Source organism: Chenopodium album, chromosome 8, assembly GCF_948465745.1.
Source record: "Chenopodium album chromosome 8, dcCheAlbu1.1, whole genome shotgun sequence".
Classification (NCBI taxonomy): Eukaryota; Viridiplantae; Streptophyta; class Magnoliopsida; order Caryophyllales; family Amaranthaceae; genus Chenopodium; species Chenopodium album.
In genome coordinates this window covers 55,917,817-55,939,058 of record NC_137841.1, presented here as the reverse complement: position 1 = coordinate 55,939,058, position 21,242 = coordinate 55,917,817, and the positions used below count along the sequence as shown (strand labels likewise).

General features: G+C 35.9%; 2 protein-coding genes and 2 non-coding genes across 4 annotated transcripts; 1 reads left to right on the top strand and 3 right to left on the bottom strand.

The window, feature by feature from the left end:
• Positions 1-1,775: 1,775 nt before the first annotated feature.
• TRNAR-CCG (transfer RNA arginine (anticodon CCG)) lies at positions 1,776-1,848 on the bottom strand. Its single transcript has one exon. It is a non-coding gene; the product is annotated as a tRNA-Arg (tRNA).
• Positions 1,849-2,509: 661 nt separating this feature from the next.
• On the bottom strand, positions 2,510-2,581 carry TRNAH-GUG (transfer RNA histidin (anticodon GUG)). The gene has a single exon. It is a non-coding gene; the product is annotated as a tRNA-His (tRNA).
• Positions 2,582-5,458: 2,877 nt separating this feature from the next.
• LOC145643070 (uncharacterized) lies at positions 5,459-6,310 on the top strand. The gene has a single exon (XM_081694232.1). The coding sequence runs from the start codon at positions 5,459-5,461 to the stop codon at positions 6,308-6,310; it is 852 nt and encodes a 283-aa protein (XP_081550358.1).
• A 2,492-nt stretch (positions 6,311-8,802) lies between these two features.
• LOC145641882 (26S proteasome non-ATPase regulatory subunit 12 homolog A-like) lies at positions 8,803-16,266 on the bottom strand. Its single transcript, XM_081692905.1, has 12 exons — positions 16,144-16,266; positions 15,896-15,940; positions 14,256-14,450; positions 12,661-12,768; positions 12,472-12,576; positions 12,296-12,352; positions 11,947-12,143; positions 10,289-10,388; positions 10,100-10,212; positions 9,845-9,998; positions 9,678-9,755; positions 8,803-9,342 (listed from the first exon to the last, which is right to left on the bottom strand). The coding sequence occupies exons 2-12, from the start codon at positions 15,899-15,901 to the stop codon at positions 9,124-9,126; spliced, it is 1,332 nt and encodes a 443-aa protein (XP_081549031.1). The 5' UTR covers positions 15,902-15,940; positions 16,144-16,266; the 3' UTR covers positions 8,803-9,123.
• Between the last annotated feature and the right edge of the window lie 4,976 nt (positions 16,267-21,242).

The following is a 21,242-nucleotide window of genomic DNA, read 5'->3' as shown; positions in this document are numbered from 1 at the left end:
AAGGATATGCCATCTTTTAATCTATCAAATTTGTCTTCAGCCAAAGATTACATGACAGTGTCTATGCATTATATGAACCCAAACAGTATTAAATATCATCTACAACTATCAAGTATAAATTTTGTTAAGCGCCTTCAATTGCCTTCATATCTGGGGTCGGCTATTACATAATGGTAAGCGATGACAAGCATGAACAAGCTGACTCCAAGTGAATTGGCTAAAAATCCAAGCATCTGATCGTCAAACATCTGCAATAGAACCAAAGGAAATCAGTCATGACTATGTCTAACCAAAATTTGTGAGCAGTAGCTGCAATGAATAATATCTGTGTATAAATACTAAGGATGCACTTGAAAAACGTAATCCTACGTGATAATAAGAAGTTATGCTAATAGCCTAATATGCATGGTACTTGTTTCGCAAATAGACATCAATTACGGAATTACCAGAAGACAGCAAAACAATGAAGGGTTACCCTTCATTATTTCACACCTTTTTGATCCATTTGCTATTTCAAACAAAAATACTCGAACCACACTTCAGTGCTAAAGAAAGAGCCAAGTAGTTAGCTTTTTTACATATTGCAGAATATATTAAATTGTTATTTCTTAAACAGTGCCAATGATCCTTTGATTAGCTCACTGCCTGCTGACTGGTCATTTCATAAAATCTTTTGTCAAGAGTTCATATAAGTCAAACATGCAAACAGGTGTGACGCCAGAATTCTCATATACAATGGAATAAGCCTAGAATTTTCAGTCTACATAAAACGAGTTAGCACCTTGTAGTAAAAAATTTGGAGCTTCTAACCTCAAAAGTGATATACAAAACCTTATGTTGGCCTCAATGAAAAGTTACTAATTGCAGGAGTCATTTTTTAATAATTCAAATTATCTAATTGAGACTACAAAAGAGTCCTGTATCAGTGTGAGCCAACTCAAACAGCAACTCCTGTTGCCATGCTATCAAACAGGAGACACAGAAAAATCTTAAATATCATCACAATAACAGGACCAGCAAACACCAAATATAAATAGATTTTCAGTCCTGTTTCGGTCTACTTAGATTTCAAAACAAAGATCAAATGAGAATAAGCATGATTTATAGCCACTTTGTGAGCATGGACTTCAGAAATGTGACACAGGTCTATATATCTGGTTCAAAGCTATGCAATACTTGACCAAGTGCAAAACACATGAATGATACCCAATAGCCCATTTAAGACATTACCAATAAAATGCAATGTTAAACCCCACTCAGAGCCTCAATTTTCAGACCACCTTGAAACATTTAGCTTAAGCCAGTCTAATTAGCTACAATATGTATTCAATCAGCATAAGCTAGTTATGATACCTATTCTAGTTACACAGTAAACATGTTGAATAGCCTAAACGCAACCAATTCACTCATGTTACCAAACAACAATCTCAAATTCTCAATACAATCTTAATACCTATGTTTTCATCTCAACAATGTCCACAAACAAAATCTAGCAAACTCGACCGAACAAATTCAAATCTTTCACACTAGACAGCCAGCTTTACAGTCGATACAATACCCATACTCGATACTTTAAAAATGCACAAGCAGCATAAATCCATATAAAATGAACAATGCCTTCAACTCCATCACATCTTATACTGCTTATTAAACTAAACACCCTACTGAATGAATTTACCAATCTACTGTTGCCCTTTACCCAACACAACACCCACAAAATTCCTCAAATAATTAACTTTCAATTTCATCAGTTCAAAAAACGGAAAAAAGAAAGGCGATCGCAGTGGGATTCGAACCCACGACCTTTAGATTCGGAGTCTAATGCGATATCCACTCCGCTATGCGATCCCTGCAATTTATTGACATCTTACTCAATTTCAATTGTTTTATAGCTTATTTCCCCAAATTCACATCATCACTTTCTGCACAACCGGACAAACCCAGAAAGTAATTGAAAAACTGCAATTGAAAGCGACAATATTTCTTAACCTAACATCAAAATCAACAAAAACCCATCTTCAATAATTCCAAAACTCAACTAATTAACATTCAACATGACAAACAAATCTGAATTCATACATTGAAAGAATTCAGATCCAAAAAACTTCATAATGAAATGAAATAATAAAGATGCAAAATGTAAAAAGAAGGGATTGATCGATGTCCATTACACATTCATATTAATCACATATACCCAAGTCTAAATTAATGGCTTGATTTTCATTTTGAGCAAATTTAAAAAAAAATATTCGTAGTAAGTGATTGATAAATTAGTGACATACCTTAGATTGTTAAATGGGATGAAGGAAAATATAATTAGAAGTTTTAGGAGGAAGAAGAGGAGGAGAGAGAAAGAGACTGGAGTGATTTCTGGGTTTTTTTGTAGTTGACAAAAAGTATCAACGATGGAATTATTTAGAAAATTAAATAGGGTTTTAGATTCATTGCTTTTTTAAAAAAAAAATTTTAAAAAAAATTTGAGCATAAATTGTTTGAATTTTTTACAAAATGTGGCTGCTGGGATTCGAGCCCAGGTCTCCACGGCCACAACGTGGAATTCTAACCACTAAACTACAGCCACAACTGATGTTATAAATTGTAAACTAAATGTAAAACTTATTTGTTTTGGACATGAGTTTATATAGCTCCACCTCTCACCCAAAAATGTCTTTGAGTGAGAGTGGTGTGTAACATTAGGAAATGTACAGGCGATACAATGTGCACCCCGGTTGCGCAGAAATTCGTTTTGCAAATTCAGTGACGAAATGTCACGACACACTAATTTTCCTTTGAATAAACAAACACATTATTCTTACATTTTGTAGCCTTTGAAACACTTATTTTACAACATCATCAACCATCATAATAACATTCACTGTATGCACAAATATTAACAAAATTAGAGTGGATGATCTAAAAAAAAGTTTAAAATAGTAAGAAACTGTCAAAAAGTAGATAGCTGTAGAGAGAGAGAGAGAGAGAGGACAAAGTAAGGTGAAGATTGGGTATTTGGGTGAATAGGTTGATGTCCAAGTGAGTGGATATGAAGCGATTATGATTTTAAATCCACCACCTACCTAATATTTGAGGCAAAAATGACTTTTTGATATCCGCACTCCCACTACCCACCAAAATCATATCTGTACCTTCTCCAACTTAGGTGAGCATGTGTGAATTATGTTATTTCTGTAATAATGTAGGTTGTGATATCTCTACCCATTGTTTTGGTTTTAGACTTATCTTACTCTAATTGCTTTAAATCAGGCTTGTGTCATTCTAGAAATTTTTAACACTCTATTACATTCATCCACTTCTCATTTGTACCAAACAACCCATTTATTTATACTACTACCTTCGTTTCTTATTATGTGCAACAAATGGGTATTATTTGTGAGATATAAAATATTCCTTTGTTGCACTTAACAAGAAATAGAGATAGTAATTGTACACCATAATGCATTTGATAATGTCGTAGGATTATAATGGAGAATTTCTTGAGAGGATGTAAAGGATCCTATCATCGCTTGAAGGTTTTCACAACCAATAAATAAAAAGAAATATAAATAAATAAAAGGAAAAATTGACATTTGCTACCAGCGAAAGTAGCTTGTGTTACATTTGCTACCCGTTTAATTTTTTATCTTATTTTGCTACCACCCAAATCTCTAAAATATTTATTTCATTGTCAATTGACTTACGCCGTTACTATTTCCGTTAGGTTGGGTTTAGCCACCTTGCTGCCACCCCCTCCACCTCACTCCCACCCCTCCCCCTCACTGCCACCCCTCCCCCTGCCGTCGTCGGTGCGAACCCACCTCCCTTTCCCCCACCCCTACGCAACCCCCCTTTCTCCTTTCCCCGTTCTCGTTGCCCCGACCCCCACCCCGAACCAAAACCACCCCTTTCCCCTTCCCCCCACCGGAATCCGCCCCCATCCAGTCCGTACCCCCCACCAAAATCGGCCCCCCTCCCCCTGCCCCTACCGTTTTTGGCCTTCCCTAACCCTAAACCACCACCCCAAAACCACCCAAAATGAATTTAGGGTTTCACTTATGGTGGTTTTGGGGTGGTGGTTAGGGAAGGCCGAAAACGGATGGAATATACTAAATTAAATGGAAGGATTTTTTATGCAACAATAGTTACTTGTTATTGTAGATTACTCATCCTTTGCTTAAACCAACAAGATTGACATGCAAGTCATACAAAAACTAACTTTCTATTCTTCTCCACCATTTTATTCCTTTCACATGACCTATAAACCAACAAGATTGACATGCAAGTCATACAAAATTAAATGGAAGGAATTAAGGGGTATTTAATTAAAAAATGGATGGAATATACAAAATAAATATCGCAAGTATTAAATGCAGTACAAAATAACCTAAATGTAGAAATTAATTAATAATATGAAAATAATAAAATGACTGAAATACCCTTTTTCAAAACGAAAAAACTGATTTGTCATTTCACCCGGCTTTTTGTTTTTACATTTTTTATTTTGCAATTCATTATACTTGCCAATTTTTTTCATTTCATTCACCATTTTTTTTTTCCAATTAATTTCATTTCACCATTTCATTCCCTTAAAATTCTTCAATTTGAGCCCTAGAGACGAAGAAGTCGTTCACCGCTCATAAACCATCCGGTCTTAGGTTTTTTTTCGTCTAATTTTTTTGTTGAATTGTTATAAATTTTCATCATAAGTACCCCGACTTTGTTTTTCGGGGGTACTAGAGACCCCCGGAAATCTTTGCCGGGGGGTACTGAAGACCCCCGGAAATCTTAGCCGGGGGGTATTGGAGACCCCCAGAAATCCTAGCCGGGGGGTACTTGAGACCCCCGGAAATTGTATAAGGGGGATGCTAGAGACCTTCAAAAATCTTAGTCGTATAAGATGAAAATTTTATGTTGTTTGATTGTTCATCTATTACATCACATAATTTTCATACCTCAAAAAAATATCGTAGTGCACTTCATTATTGTCTAGGAATTTGTATAGTATTGAATACTCCGTATTAAATTGGATACAAGATTGAATACGTTAGAATATGGTTGTAAATTTAAATAGTTGAGATGATTATATAGTTAGGAGTGTACGTGATTTAATTTTTTTTAAAACAAGGAGAAAATTGGAATATAATTTTTTTTTTTTTTTTTTTTAAAAAAACCTATTCTGCATTTAGGTAAATTTGTCCTGCATTTAGTACTCCCCAAATTAAATGGAAATGGAAGGATTTTTTATGCAACAATTTGTTACTTGTTATTGTAGATTACTCATCTTTTGCTTAAACCAACAAGATTGACATGCAAGTCATACAAAAACTAACTTTCTATTCTTCTCCACCATTTTATTCCTTTCACATGACCTATAAATAGCCCATTTTGCCTTAACGTCAAACTCAAATTTCCTCTTCCATTAATTTCACCCATTTCATCACAACCCAGGCCATAATCAACCATGCCTTTGATGAACAGGCCTCGGGTTGTGATCGATGGAGTTAGAAGAACACGAACATACCGTTTCTTCTGGTGTAGTCACTGTGATCGAACTGTTAGGATTGCATCAGCTTCTCCCAACCCCCTACACAATTTCTTATGTCCCCTTTGCTACAACCTCGTATGCCAAGAAATCGACATTTCAAGGAATTCTTCTAATCTATCATCATATAGAACAGGATCCTCTTCCACTTCTACATCAGCTGCACAGTTATTAGACACAATGGCTCAAATCATCAATCTATCTTCTCCTCGTCGACTGACTCTGAGGCCACAATTCACCACCCACATTGGCCACATTTCCTCTTCGCGGCCATTACCAAGGCCTGTATCACCACAAGAGAATGCACTATCATGGGTAGCGGAACAAGAGCCGCCTAGTCAGACACCCCAAAATCAAACTACAGAGAACAATGATAGTTCATGTATAACAGACGTCAGAGCAACAGCTGATACATTGTGCAGTGACTTAGCATGTCCAATTTGTAAAGAAGACTTTGTTATGAACCAAGAAATAAGAAAGTTGGCCTGCAATCATTTCTACCATTCCGATTGTATTATGTCTTGGCTTCAAATTAACAATACTTGTCCTGTATGTCGTTACCAGCTCCCATTACAGCAAGGTTCGAGTAATAATAATAACAGCGTCAGAAATAATTTTCGAGCTGCAGATTATGGCCATAATGTTGATGATAGTGATGATGATTATGATCTTCATTTAGAGGATGTTGTGAGCTTGAGCTGGCCTAGTTGGGCTGAGTTGATCTCCTTGTTACGACCCTTTTGCTTTAGCTCGTTTCTTGATTGGTCCTAGCCAGACTAATTCTGATTACTACTCCCTGAAGAACACTGCTCTCTGAAAATTAGGCCTGTTTAATTAGCTCTGTAAGTTTTACTGTAATTCTAATCTGATTGTTATTCAATATATACTATGTAACCTTTAGTCTCATATCTACTTACCTGATGAATTTTCAGAACGTCAACTTTAAAGGTAAGTTTTTGACAGAATTAAAAAAACAATGTAAATTCGTTATTAGAAACCTATCATTTTATATGTACTTTTGCAAATATCATCAAGTGTTCATCATCATAGAAATTCTGCTGGTATTGTAGATTATATAGCATTGCATAATGTATCATTACATTTACATTGCATTCGAGTATATGTTGATCACTCGGAAGCTATCTTTGGACGTGTTTTTTGTGACAGGCAGGATTGAAGTCGAAAGGGAACAGTCTGCTACGCAATTTGATTGGCAATCCAGTGAAATATAGCTTCAATAAAATGTACGCTATCCAGCAAACTTATCTACCAGGATTACATACGTCTTTAGTCTTTATGAGAGCATCCTAGAGGGCCTGTGTTTCAAACTTCTTGCTCCTTATTTAAACAAAAATATCCGTGAGATATGTTAACTAATAAATAAAAGGAAAATTTGACATTTACTACCAGCAAAAACACCCTATATCACATTTGCTACCCGTTTAAAAAAATATTTTATTTTACTACCACCTAAAATCACATAATTATAATTTTACTACCACTTAACGGAATCCGTTAGGATTCCGTTAAGTTTATTAAAAAAATTAAAAAAAAAAAAAAAAAAAAAAAAAAACAAAGTAACCCAGCCACCCCCTCCACGTCGACTGCCGCCCCCTCCCCCTCCCCCTCCCCCCTACCGGCATCCAGCGCCCAGGGCTTTGGCCGGCGCCGGCGCGAACCTTCCCCCACCATACGCAGCCAACCTCCACCGGAAACCACCTTTTTCCCCTGCCCTGATCCCCACCGAAAACCACCTTTTTTCCCCTTTCTCCACCAGAATCGACCCCTTCCCCGTAATTGCTACACTGAAATCGACCCCCCATCCCCTTCCCTTACCCTCTTTGGCCATCCCAAACCCTAAACCACCACCCCAAAACCACCACAAGCGAAACCCTAAAATTCGTTTAGGGTGGTTTGGGGCTGGTGGTTTAGAATTAGGGATGACCGAAAGGGAAGGGGAGGGGGTCGATTTCGGCGTGGGGAATAGGAGAGGGGGCGATTTCCGGTGTGGGAAAGGGAAAGGGAGTGGTTTCCAGTACGGGGTGGGGGTCGGGGCAGCAACAACGGGAAAAGGGAGGGGGTTGTCTGCGTAGGTGGGGGAAATGGAGGGAGTGGGGTCGCGGCCGGCAGGGGGGATGTCGTGGGGCCGCGCCGGCGCCGGCAGGGGGGAGGGGGTGCAGTCGAGGGGACGGGGTGCAGTGAAGTGGAGGGGTGGCTGCAAGGTGGTTACACCCAATTAGCCATTGTTGTGGGCCCCTCAAGCAGAAACAGTAATGGGGTTAGTCACTGGTAGTTATTTCTACAGTTAGGTAATTATGGTGGTAGTAATATAAAATATTTTTTTAAACAGGTAGTAAATCTGATACGTGGTGCTTTTGCTGGTAGTAAATGTGAATTTTTCCTAAATAAAAAGGTTGTGCAAATGTATATATATTTGTATAGAAAATGATTCTTTTGGCTCTAAGAATCACCTTTGATTTGGGTTGATCCTCATTTATAAACAAAGAATAAAGCCACATTTCATACTTTGAAAATGCACACAAATTGGCAATTAAAGTGCCATAACATAAAGAAACCAAATCCTACAAGTATTATAAGGTGAATTAAACAATATACACCCGGGTGTACAGTAGACCCAAGGGTATTTGTTTATTCATTTGATAATAAAATAAGCAATAATCATCCAAATGAGCAAAAAATACCCTTAGGTGCACCGTGTACCCACGTGTATAAAACAATTTCTAACGGCCATCATAAAGGTATAAAACAACTTTCTGATTAGCAAAGATTGTGTTTAAAAGTATTTGTGAAATAAGAACAAATCTTAGTGAAATAAGAAAATGTGTACAAGTTTCAGCAGGCAAAATCAGGAATGTAGTCGAGTATTTTTTTTATTTTTTTGACGGGATGTAGTGAAGTACTTGATTCAAGGTAAATATTATTAAATGGTGAGGGAAATCATTATGCCTAAGCATCAATTTTTGACGTACTAACTCTTTACGTTTACATCAAGTCTTCAAAAACTGTTTAAGTTGTATGCTTTAGTCGGTCGAATCCAACCAGTTGCAACTCCTGAACTCAAGATATTCGTCCATATATGTAGATAATCTAATTTTTAAGCTACAACTCTACTTAGCATAAATAAGCACAACACTTTTTTTGCAGAATTATACTTGTACTCAAACAGCATATATGTCTAAGTGATATTTTGTTGCATATTGCTTTTGAATTTAAAAAGCTGTAAAAAAAATAAAATAAACTACTTGTCCACCAAAAAATTATAAATAAACAAACAAGAGATCAAATTCCATAAGATTGAAATACATCTTTTCTCCTTGCCCTGGATTTTCGTAGACAATGAATATTAGACAAGTTGGAAGTCACAATACATGCTACCCAACCTGACAGCATTAGGCTCACGAGTCCCAGAGCTAATAGCCGGCTAAACATGTACCCTTTTAAGTATGCAGAACAGCTATATCACTAAGAGAGCAAAGAAGGATCAAATCATTTCTAAGAAATGGCTATTTCTTCACAGCCCTAGTGATTAAACCTGGAATGAACATACACGGTCAATCTCTCATTCAAGCTTTAAGAGCAGCTTTGTGAACCATCGTCTCCTTGTGTATTTGATGGCAACTCTTCTCAACAAGGTCAAGCAGCTTCTCCAAGTTCATTGACCATGAATTGAGAATATCATTGCTGTCCTTAACTACCTGAAAACATACGACCCCCATTGGCCTGTCTACCTTAGCCACCAAAGCCTTAGAAACAACCATATCAGATAGATGCTTCTCCGTTTCCTGAGACATGTACAAGTCAGATCAAAGTCAGATCAGATGACATACAAAATAAAGTCAAAGTGGCCAAATTATATGCAAGTTCAATTAACCTAAGTGAGTCCACACACAATGAAATTACCAATGGCTAAATTTTAAATTCAACCTAGGCCTAGAGCATATATTATATATAGATTCCCTGTTTCTTTTAAAGAATACATGCAATATGCATACCCAACATATTAAACATAATTGCTGATTGAAGAAACATCAAAAAAGTTGTCTAATCTGTCTAGATAGAGTTCAAGATAGAAACTATAGAGGATGTGCAAGTGTTCAAGTTCATAATGGTAGCAAACCTTGATACTAAGGCATAATAAGTCTGCTAGTCTCTTCAAGGTGATCCTCGAGTAGTACTTTGAAATAACAAGTATGTTCTGCAAGGAGAGCAAAGAATCGAAATATGATTATTAACCTTATTTTCTGAGGATTGTAGATAATATAGATCAATAGTAGAAAAGCTTACATGTTCAATGACCCTTTGTTTAAGATCTTCAGCAGCTTTGTCACCTAAAGAGCCTCCAAGCAAATTCTTCTCATTCTCAAATTCGCCCTCAAATTCATTCCAAAGACTGGTCCAAAGGACAACCTCCATTGTCACGAGCTGCTTCAATAGTGACCTGCAGCAGCACATCAAAAGAACCCATACCACAATGTGACATACATATTCAGAAGTATGACTGATATAGGGTGAAAACTATTTAGGCAGTAAATGACATACTTGAACTTGGGGATTTCAAAAAGGTTCTTATCCTCCAGAGTAGAATTTAGAAGGCTTGACTGCATTGGATCATGTGGGGCAAGAGCCAGATACCAGCAAATTTTCCTCAAAATCTGCACAAAATACCATATTAATAAACTTTGAGATCCACAAGAAAGTGCAGCATGATAATAGTGAAGCATTGTTTACCGGAGTCCACTGCTCAGGGTCTTCCTTGACAGATGGGATCTCATAGATAGCCTTGTAGCATCGACATATTTCAAGGTAGTCATTGTGGTGCTTGTAGTACCTGAACAAAAGAAACTCATTGAGGCCCCAGAATATCAACTTCTGATTAAAAAATATCAAAACAATAACAACAACAACAACAACCAAAAAAAAAAAAAAAAAAAAAAAAAACCATTTTAATAGCATGGATGGATTTTCTATGGTGATCAAACAAAAAGCAACCATGTCCAGTGTAGTCTAGACAAGAGAGAGATTTCAAAATCCACAAAAGCAACACCAAATCCCACAAAAGCAACACCAGAAAAGTCTTGAAATTCAACCACAAAAAAAAAAAATAAAAATAAAAAAAAAAAATAAGAGAGAGAGAGAAAGGAAAGGCTTACTAGTAGTCAGTACGGCAGATCTTAAATTTAACATAACAATAACCAATCTATTTAAAGGATATTTCTATGCAAACCATTACAGTATAGGATATTCATCTAAGCTGGATTTGAATAATTAAGGGCTGTTCTCTTCCAATGCCAAGAGGGTGATATAGTTGAGTTATGATGGATTAATAAGATTCTTCAATTGTCCTCCCCGGTCAGCTTTCCTTAAAAAGACAGGGGGGTTATACGCCAAAGGCTAGTATTTTTGGATATTTCAGATTTATGAACTGAGAAATAAAATTACGGGTTGTTATCAATTTCACTTGTGGAAGGAAAACTCTTCCCTACCTCCCACCTAGAAATTTCTCTTCTTTCCACCATTCCCTCCATCCTCCCAACCATCAATTTCCACCCTTCCCAACATCAATGCTTCCTCACAATCCAGCATCTCACTTTTACACAAGTAGCATTCCCCCAAAGCAATTTCAATAATTTTCAACACTGTTGACACCAAATGTGCTGTCACCAGAAACAAAATTCTAGGAAGGTTCTAGTCACCACAGAACCTTGTAGGCAAGAACAGCCTCCAAAGGATGCAAGCAACTTCAGCAACTTCTCTACTCTCTCTACTTTGCAATCTAAGCTTTTATTTCCTTAAGAAGTCTAGAGGCATAAGAAAGTTGGAGATGGTGCATGTGATTTTAAATTGCAGAAATGATGATGGTTGAGGATATGTAGAAGAAACTTGACAGTAGAGAGACAAAAAGATGCAACTGGATGTGGAATTGGGTGGTAAAGTTACAACACTAATGTGATGGAGTGATGAGAGAATGAGAGCAGAGGCTAGAGGGAATAAAATAGAATTTTACCTGGATAATTAGCCTAGAAAGTCACCCCATAAATTTTACCCCTTAAGTTATACTATGGCTCCAATTATGACATTAGTTTATTCTCTCTACAACCTTTATCTCTCTAAGAGTGTAAAAGAATTCCCAAATATCAACGAAAGAAATAACAGAATGCACAGAAATTTTCCAAGCACAAGATTTCAAGAAGAAAGTACATTAATTTGACTATTTGCAACCAAAAAAAAAAAAAGGTGCCAGGAAAAATCTACTAACCGAGAATGAATCTAATTTCTATATTCAAACTCCCTAGGAAAAAAAAAATGAAGAAAACTCAATCCCCACAGCTATCCTAGCAAGAACAAAGCTAAATGAAGTACTCCATAAAAGAGAATCTTGAACTCACCGAATCATCAATTCGTAATAAATACGCTTCAATTCTGGCAACGTTGGAATATTAGCAGGGGCCTCTTCTACAATGGCATCACCTTCCTTAGGTTTCTTCTTTTCTTTTGAAGGATCAATATCAAAAACTCTGGGACTGATTTTCCTGGATAGGATTTGCGCCCGAACGTAGTCTTTACGGTCTAAACAAAGGCGAACCTGAAAAACAGAATAATTTTCCAAATTTTAACTCATCATCAATATTTAAAAACAACTAAAATAATAAGTAGAAACACTTAACTCCAACAGTAAACTATTACTGCCAGTAGAAGAGATAATGGAACCAACAAAATTCGAAAAAGGGAACTTACTTGCTCAAGAATAAAAGCAATCTTTTCAGTTTTTGCCATTGCACCAAAGGTTTCAACCTGCAGTATCACAAATATGTGTAATGATGATCAACTACGCAACTTCTACCAAAAAGATAGTCCCGAAACACATTTAATGTAATACACAAGGAATCATACATGTAAGCAACTACACTTACCGCTATCTCTTGCATCAATTCAGCAGCTTCATCAATAAGCCCTTGTTCTTCCTTAATCTTAGCAAGGTTCTTAATCAAACGTGCCCTTTCTATTTCAACATATATCTGCAACAAAGAGAAAACAACATGAAACATATGAAAGAGAAAAATTTAACAAAAGACAAGCTCAGCACGGTAATATCTGGTTACCTTCCCAGCAGATACACTGTTCAGTGTTTTAATGAGCTCTATACGAGTATCAAGATCAGGTGTTTGATCAATGTAACCCATGGCTTGCTGCACCATTGCTGTCACAGCCTGTAAAAAATAAAGGAACCTCCTGGTTAAATGTTTCATGAAGGAATGATGACTCCAAAATTAAAACGTAGGTAACTAAGAAAAGAAAATTGCAATAAACAATTATGTAGTTTGATTTCTATCTGGTGAACCATAAAAAAAATTATGGATCATTTATCTAAATGAATTACACAAATTTAGGAAAAATTCCAAGAATATCAACATGATACAATAGTAAGAAGTCATTTGCTGCAAACAAAGCTAGGCCTTCAGTGGTTATGACTTTATCCAGGACCCCAAAGGCAAGATAATTTATCCATAAAGACGTTAGTTACTATCAGAAATTTGCAAGAGGTAAAAATGTGCAGTAAGGCAGTAGTGCAGCTTATAAATAGAGGAAAATGCTCATGTGAGGCTCATGCTGATTGTAGTGAGAGAAAATCTACTGGAGGTAATACACCCCTACTGGTAAGATTAATCTTCTAGTAATACAAATTCTATCAAAGGCCCTATCCTATTTGCCTTAATTTGCAGAATTTTTACTTCGTATTTTCTAAAATAAAATTAATCTGACTAAGGGCCTATTCTCATTGACTGAACTCAGACTGAAATGAATATTTTATAAGAGAAGGAAATTAGGAGCTGAACTGAGCTAAGCTGAATTTCAACGTACGAGAACAGGCCCTAATAAAAGCTGGTTTTTACTAGATTTCCACTGATTTAATATTTTGTTTGTTCTTTATAGTTACTGATAATTACTGATTAAAACTGATATACACCTCTTAACATTAACTTTCATAGTTTTTCTATACATTTTTTTTAATGAGAGGAAGAGAGTAGAGCCTATGCTTTCTCTAATTTCTTATGTATATATCAAAATCACACTTAATAAGCTTCCTATTCCTGATAAATCAGGGAATTCTACCTGATTCTCCGCATTGTTTTGCAAACAAAAGTGCATATCTAGGCAATCTAGCAGAGTAGGAAGTAAGGTTCAATATGCAAACATAGTGTGGTCCAGGAAATGTGATAAGGGATATGGCTACAACTAAATTCAACAATGTTCCGATATCAACACCCAAAAAAAAAAAAAAAAAAAAAAAAAAAAAAAAAAAAAAAAAAAAAAACACAGCTGCAACTCAAGGCATATACTAAATGAGCAAAAAAAACAGAAGAATGAAACATTCTAGCTTCCATTAACCAGCACCAATGGGGAAATGAAAATGCGATCCTTATAGAAGGATGGATGGTATTAGCTATCCTTGATTTCTTAAAATGTGAAACCACTTAACCCTGAAATATTAAGATGAAGGATAAATCCGTCTGACTCACTGAATTGCACATTTATAGCACAGATAATATCAACTGAATTGTACGTTTATAGCACAGATATTATCAAAGATTACATATCTATAGCCGCTTCAATCATGATAAAATTCACTAAAGTACAATATACACTAAGCTAACAAGTATAAAAATGTCATTAAATCAAAATTATCAATGCGTACCTGTTTGAGTTGACCTCGGCGCTTTGACAGAACAACAATCTGATCATTCAAGGTTTTCCAGGCTTTAGCTTCAAAGCATAACTGGAGAATGTCACACGCAGCTTTTCTAGTTCCAGCAACATCTCCAGCAAGCCTCATTTGCTTTTCGACATTCAACAATGCATCTATCTCTGCTTCCAAATTGCCTTGATTGTCCTGCAAATCAAAGTCCATGAAAGAGAACGGGTCAAAAGGTTAACAAGGAGAATGAAACAAAAAAAGGAAGCATGATAAATTTAATCTTCCTGAAAGAAGGGAAGCAAAATCTGATAAACAAAACTTTGATTTTGGGAAAAAAGTATGTAATTAACTGCATTAAATCTCATTTTTTTGCACCAAAAAGGCTTCATTGTAGAAGTTTGGGATAAGCTCTGTTTAGTAACTTCCATGTCCATATGCAAACCAAAACCAATATATAAGCTACTTGGACTGAATTTAAAAGATGAGATGATTATAGGGATCCAAAAATATTTCCAAAACTCTTTCATCAGACCTCCAAGAACAGTCAAATGTTCTAAAGCCCTGTGTAACTGTGTTCAATGTATAAGAAAGTTCAAGGTGCAATAATGAGAAGGAGATAGGGGGCTTGGTGCACAGAGGCAAAAATAAGGTGCAGTTATGAAAGATGTGTGCCTCAATTGCACCTCTTTAAATGCACTTCGCCTAGCTTAATTAAAGCACTGTACCCCCCCCCCCCAACTTTCCTAGCACCTATGTACAGTTTTTATACCATGCTACTGATATAGCACAAACACTAACATATCATCAGCCTAGTAGTGGTAACCCTAAGTGCAGAAACATCCATTAAATTGTACAAATAAACAAGTCAGCAGACAATCTAGCAAAATACTTGAATTGGAAGAGATCATCAATCATCAAAATAGTGATGAACTATGTAATATGGCTAGAAGAATTAAACACGACTATCCTATGAAACTTTTGCATGTTTTAGGTGAAATACGAAGTGGAAGAATCATACCCATATCCAAGTATCAAGTATCCAACATATGCACTTGAAGTGAAATGAAGAGTTGGAGTAACATAGAAGGGGAAGGTAAATTACTTGAGAGACGTGCAAAGTTAACCTATTTCAATCAACCAACTCCTCCCACTCCCCCACCCAATTACCGAATCGTATAATTTAAAACTATCAACAGCAAATTAAGCTCCAAAATTGCAGATACAAGTCATGCAATTTCATGATTAACATCCCCCCATTCCAACAAATACGAGGTTATGCTCCGATAAGCTAAATTGCAACCTCCTTTATTCCGACCTTTTCATTTCACACCAAACCAATTAAAACCATAACAGATCCACTCAACACTTCGACATGGATATAGACACTTTAACAATTCATTCCGAGCTATAGCTATAAAAAATTATCATAACACAACAGAATCGGATAGTTGAATATGTACCCATTTCGATTTTGGAGATATACTGCCTAAATTAGGAAAATTAGATAAAGCAAAAAAGGGTTTTATAATCGGCAGTTATGTTTTCTAAATCTGGATCGAAACAAAATTGGTAATTCATGCTATTGTTGCAACGAACATAATTGAAGTTATTGAAAAGAAATTAAAGATCTAGAAACTCACCGCCATCGCAAATGGTCGTCGGAATTTTAGGGTTTGCTTTAAAACCTGAAGCAGCAAAAAAATTCAACTCAATTATCAAATTAAACTCTTCTCACTAACTAAAATGAACAGCAAAATTCTAGCATTTCAGTAATTAAATTATAAATCAATAATAATCAATCCACCTTGAAGAACCCTAAATTGAATAAAATTGACGATTAAAAGTAGAATGTAAAATTGGAATTCGATGATTCTGAAGGAAATCTAACCTAAGAAGCAGCTTCTTCAATGGAGAGAAAGCTGAAAACCCGCTTAGACGGAGGAATTCAGAGAGTAAAGACTGAGGAACACAGTGAAGAGGAAACGTGTGTTTATTGCCTAATGTCTGCTCAATATATTTTCCAACACTAAATCCTTTTAAAAAGTAATAAAATAAAAAAAATGAAAAAAAAAATGAAAAAAAAAATTCGGCTTGACCAACAAGAAACTGTCAAAAGTTTTACACTTACTCTTAGACCATCAACACTCGTGCTATTATACCACGGTGTAAAACTAATTAAACTAATTAAAAACCTGCAATTTTTTAACTAGATTAGTGGTACAAAACTAGGGATGTCAATGGGACGGGGCGGGGTGGGGCAGATGTTGGTCTTCCCATCCACATCCCCACTAAACATTTTCATCCACATCCCCATCTCTATCCCCGCAGCGGGTCCAATATTCATCCACATCCCCACCCCGGCGCATGTACAACTCCAAAACCATCCTCGTCCCACCCCCCACTTGGATATCCATCCCCACTAAAGACCCGCCTAATCCCACCCAAGACCCACCTAATCTCCATCTCTCAAATACACAATCCTCATAATTAATACGGATTATGATAAAAATAAAAATATATAATTAAAAATTAAAAGATTTTTAATATTACATACATTTTTGTTTATAATATAAGTGTAGCAAAAAATATTATAATTAATATTTTATTTCACGTCTATATAATTTTTCTTTTAGAGATATATAGATGTGAGGATGGGGCAGGTACGAAGTGGGGCGGGGATGGGGCAAGTACAACTTAAAATCTACCCCCACCCCATCATCCATGGCGGGTATGATTTTTAACCCCACCACCCGTCAAATCGAGACCCATCCCCTCCCCACCGGGGGTGGGGATGGGGCGGGTCAAGACCCGGCCTACTAACATCCATATATAAAACTATACCATTTGATTGTATATACCATCTCATAGTAAACATTTGCTTTGGTCCCCGTGAAACATGAACAAACCAAGTCACGCCACGTGGCTTGATTATCATATATCTTTTATTTATTTTTTTTTTAATTGCATTATAAGAAAAAATTATAAAGTAAAAAAATTATGAAAAATTTACCATTTTCATAATTTTTCAAGACCTACACATAGACACTCATATTGATATAGTTTTATATATTTTTTTTTTAATTTGCTTTTTACTACCTAAATTGCTTATTTATTTAATTAATTTTACAAACATTAATTAGTTATTTTCAATTTAATTATAATTAAATTAAGTGTATTATTAATACAAATAGGAGAGAGATTGTGTGGTGGTAAACTTTTTTTATACCATGGGTGGGATGATTTTTGGAGAAAGTATATTGTAATGTGGTATAGATGACATGGAGGAGTGAGAAAGTGGTAGAGAGAGAAAGAGATGGTATAAATTTTTATACCATGAGTAATGATGGTCTTAGAGCATCCTCAATAGGAGTACTCTACATTCTTACTTTTTCACTCTCTCTCATATTCTCTTTTTGATACATCGTGTACTTTTTCCTATACCTCCATTTTCAACTATCTACTTCCTCAACATATTATATGCCACTTTTGCCAAAAACTGAAATTTCACATTAAATGCAACTTTCTCATTCTTTCCTATTTTAGTAAACTTTTTTTTAATGAAATTACTCAAATACCTTACTCGAGATATCATAAACACAATTAAACAACTAAGTCAGAATTCATAAAAATAATAATTTAACTTAGTTAGTGTAGACACCTACTTTTGGCCTCTTGTCTCGAAAGGAAGTGCGATGATGTTACAAAAACCCGTTTTTCATGTTAGATCAAAGTTGAAGTGTTTATGGACTATGAAATGCATGAAGGAGTAAGTTAAAACTCATATTTGAAATCAAGTAATCTTATATTCTTGTACAAGGCCTTTTGATCTTATTGTTTTCCTTCTTTTAGGCTTGAAGGTACTCGTACTTGCCTTTCTTAGCCCCCAAGGTACTTAGGGAGGATTGTTTTCCTATCGGCCATCGTCTGGTCATGATTAGGAAGAGACAGCGACTTCAGCCGGCGACTTTCGCCAGAGGATTCTTTCAGCGACTGTAGGGAATAAATTTCAAGTGTTAACCCCTAACTTGAACCCCACTGTGGTCATACACTAAAGTACGGTGGCGTCCAAAAGGGAAGAAGATAGAGCAAAAGAGTCGCCAACAAGTTTTAGGAACTTGTAAACCGTTCACGAGGTGAAGGTTACACCCCTTTAACGATCCAAGAGATCGTCAACTCCATAAGGTCTAGAACCAAATAAGGGTTCGGGGATGAAGGTACAAATCCAACCTAAAAGAGATTGAGGCTGCCCTAATAATAGGCCTCTACTTTATTCTGATCGTATTCATGTGCGCTTTCTGACTAACATGCAATCAATAGGATTAACCCTAAACCTGTTTATCTATGTTGGTTGAATTTAATGCACACATAAACTATTATTGGCGATCACTTGAATTTATAATCACAATTAACCCTAAACAAGATTATTAATTATCTTATTAAGCGTGATTACAATACCAAATTCCCTTTAAACATGCATAAAAGGCGTGATCAAGCAATAACAAATAAATATTAAGCAACACAATAAATAATCAATTATAATTGAAATAATCATAATAACAATCAATAATCATAATCATAATCATAATAATAATCATATTAATCATAATAATTATAGCAATAATAAAATTATGATCATAATCAAAACAATTATAAAATAATCATAAATCATGTTAAAGCATAATAGAAATAGCAAGATCCTAGGCATGATACTAACAAGATTAATAACAAACCCTAGCATGTCACTAAGCAATAAAAATCAAATCTTTAACCCTAACATGATACTAACAATCATAAATATTAGGAAGAACATAGGAAGCATCGTAACAATCATATTTAATATTAAAATTACCCTAGACATGATACTAGGAATATCATAATAACTATTTAAACATGATTTCTACATCATAATATCAATTAAAACCATTAAAGCACTTACTTTGATGCCACGTACCTCTTTCTAATAACAAAATTCACACGTTAGTAACTTCAAGGAAAATAATAAAACAAACAATTAAATTAAATAATTGAAAGAGAGATTTGGGACCAAACCCTCAGAAATTAAACCTTTCACGTCTAGGGCGAAGGCAACTTCGAATATGGATAGGTGTTTCTAGATCTTGCGAATGCGAAATTTTGTATGTAAAAAGCAATTTTTAGGAAAAAGAGAAAGAAAGATGAATTGATTAAGGAAATCTTGATGAGAATTAGCGAATGAAAACTGATTGTAGGTGAATGTTAATTAAAACTGGTTGTTGATGAGAATTGGTGAATGAAAACGGAGTTTTTACGACGTTATTTATAGTAAAAATAAGCCAAAAAGATAAAATTAACAAAACAGAGTCTGGCGCACGAAAAACAGAGCTGGCGCCAACCCTGGCTAACTGGCGCCAGGCACCAACACTAGCGCCAGGCGCCAATGGCTGGCTCCAAGCGCCAATGCCTGAAGTCAGGCGCTAGGCCTGTTTTTGACGCGCTTTCTCAAATCAGATAAGTTTTGCCGTACAGGAGGATAAAACCGTATATTTTCCTCAAAAATGCTATTTAATTTTAATTAAAACTCTGAAAAGTCAACAAAAGTCAATTTATCAATGCTAATTGAATTAGGAATGAAAAGAACCTTCTAGAAGAATTTAGAAGACTAAAACCATTCCTAATTGCATTAGGAATGATAAATCATATTAGGCCCTCCTCTAGATCATTGGGCCGCATATAAGGCTCAAAACCGGGCCCAGTTTAGTAAATTGGCCATAACTTCCTCAATATTCATCGGAATTGGGCTTATAATATATCGTTGGAAAGGTCTTTGCAAGCCCCATCCAACTACACTGCTATTGGACCCATATCATGGACCAACCAAACTAGATGGACTGTTTTATTAAAATAAGTTTTCAAAAACAGAGAGAAGAGAAAAGAAATTAAAACTTTCCGCAACACTAAACTTTCCACACTTTCACTTCATTCGATTATGATTCGACGCGAAGGGTACTCATCACCCGGTTTGGTTTTGGGGAGACACAAATGGGTGTCTACAGCGACTTGTGCGTCGGTGTATATTTTAACAACACACACGTTCAAATATATATGTGTGTGTGTATATATGTTTGTGTGTGTGTGTGTAAATTATTTTCTCATGTGGTTATGTTTTGTTGATCGATCTCCGTCCTTGGAGTTTGATCATCTTGGTCCCCGAGGCTGTCTAGTCAGGCGCGTTTCGCTGTCATTTCCGGGCCCTTTACCAGGGACTCTCCGTGCTCTAGAGGATAAACATTTGGTTTTTAGGCTCTGACAGTCTTCATCCAAGGAGCCTTTGGTTCCTGCGAATCCTCCAATCCGGATGCTGCGTCCAGACCTGCTGTCTACTGAGGATCGGGTTAAGGTGACCCTTGGTTATCCAGCGGAGCAGCTGGTGCTGTCGGGTGCATCTTACTCGACATTTGTTGCATTCAGGTTGACTCCTTTTCTAGCTTTCATTCTGGTTAGTGTTCTTTATTATTATTATTATTATTATTATTATTATTATTATTATTATTATTATTATTATTATTATTATTATTATTATTATTATTATTATTATTATTATTATTATTATTATTATTATTATTTTCTTTTTTTTTTTTCCTTTTCTCACTTTCGGAATTTTAACTCTTGCATTTTTAGTGAGTCGAGCTGGGTGGTTGGGCACCTCCTACGGCAGAGATCACGCATACCGATGCCTTTGGATCGATAATTTGCGAGACTCTTCTAGCAGCGGAGGATGAGGACATACCGTTTGTACCGGAGACAGTCGAGTCGGTATGTTTACTTTGTATATGTATATTTATTTTTAGTTTTTATGTATCATATACACTTGTTTGATAGCTGTCCTTGTATTTTTTTTGGAACAGGTTCCACGGGAGACCGTGAATGACAAGGTGAGGACTATGCATGCTTTCCGAGCTGCTTATCGGAGATCCCTCATGGCTTTGTCATCTCGTGATCATCGGATGG

Bases quoted from the DNA above. Each gene is read 5' to 3' on its own strand.
- LOC145643070 (XM_081694232.1), top strand. From the start codon at position 5,459: ATGCCTTTGATGAACAGGCCTCGGGTTGTGATCGATGGAGTTAGAAGA.
- LOC145641882 (XM_081692905.1), bottom strand. The intron at 12,577-12,660 runs GTAACCAGATAT...TCTTTGTTGCAG, and splicing joins ACAGTGTATCTGCTGGGAAG to ATATATGTTGAAATAGAAAG. The intron at 10,213-10,288 runs GTAAACAATGCT...TATTTTGTGCAG, and splicing joins ACCCTGAGCAGTGGACTCCG to ATTTTGAGGAAAATTTGCTG.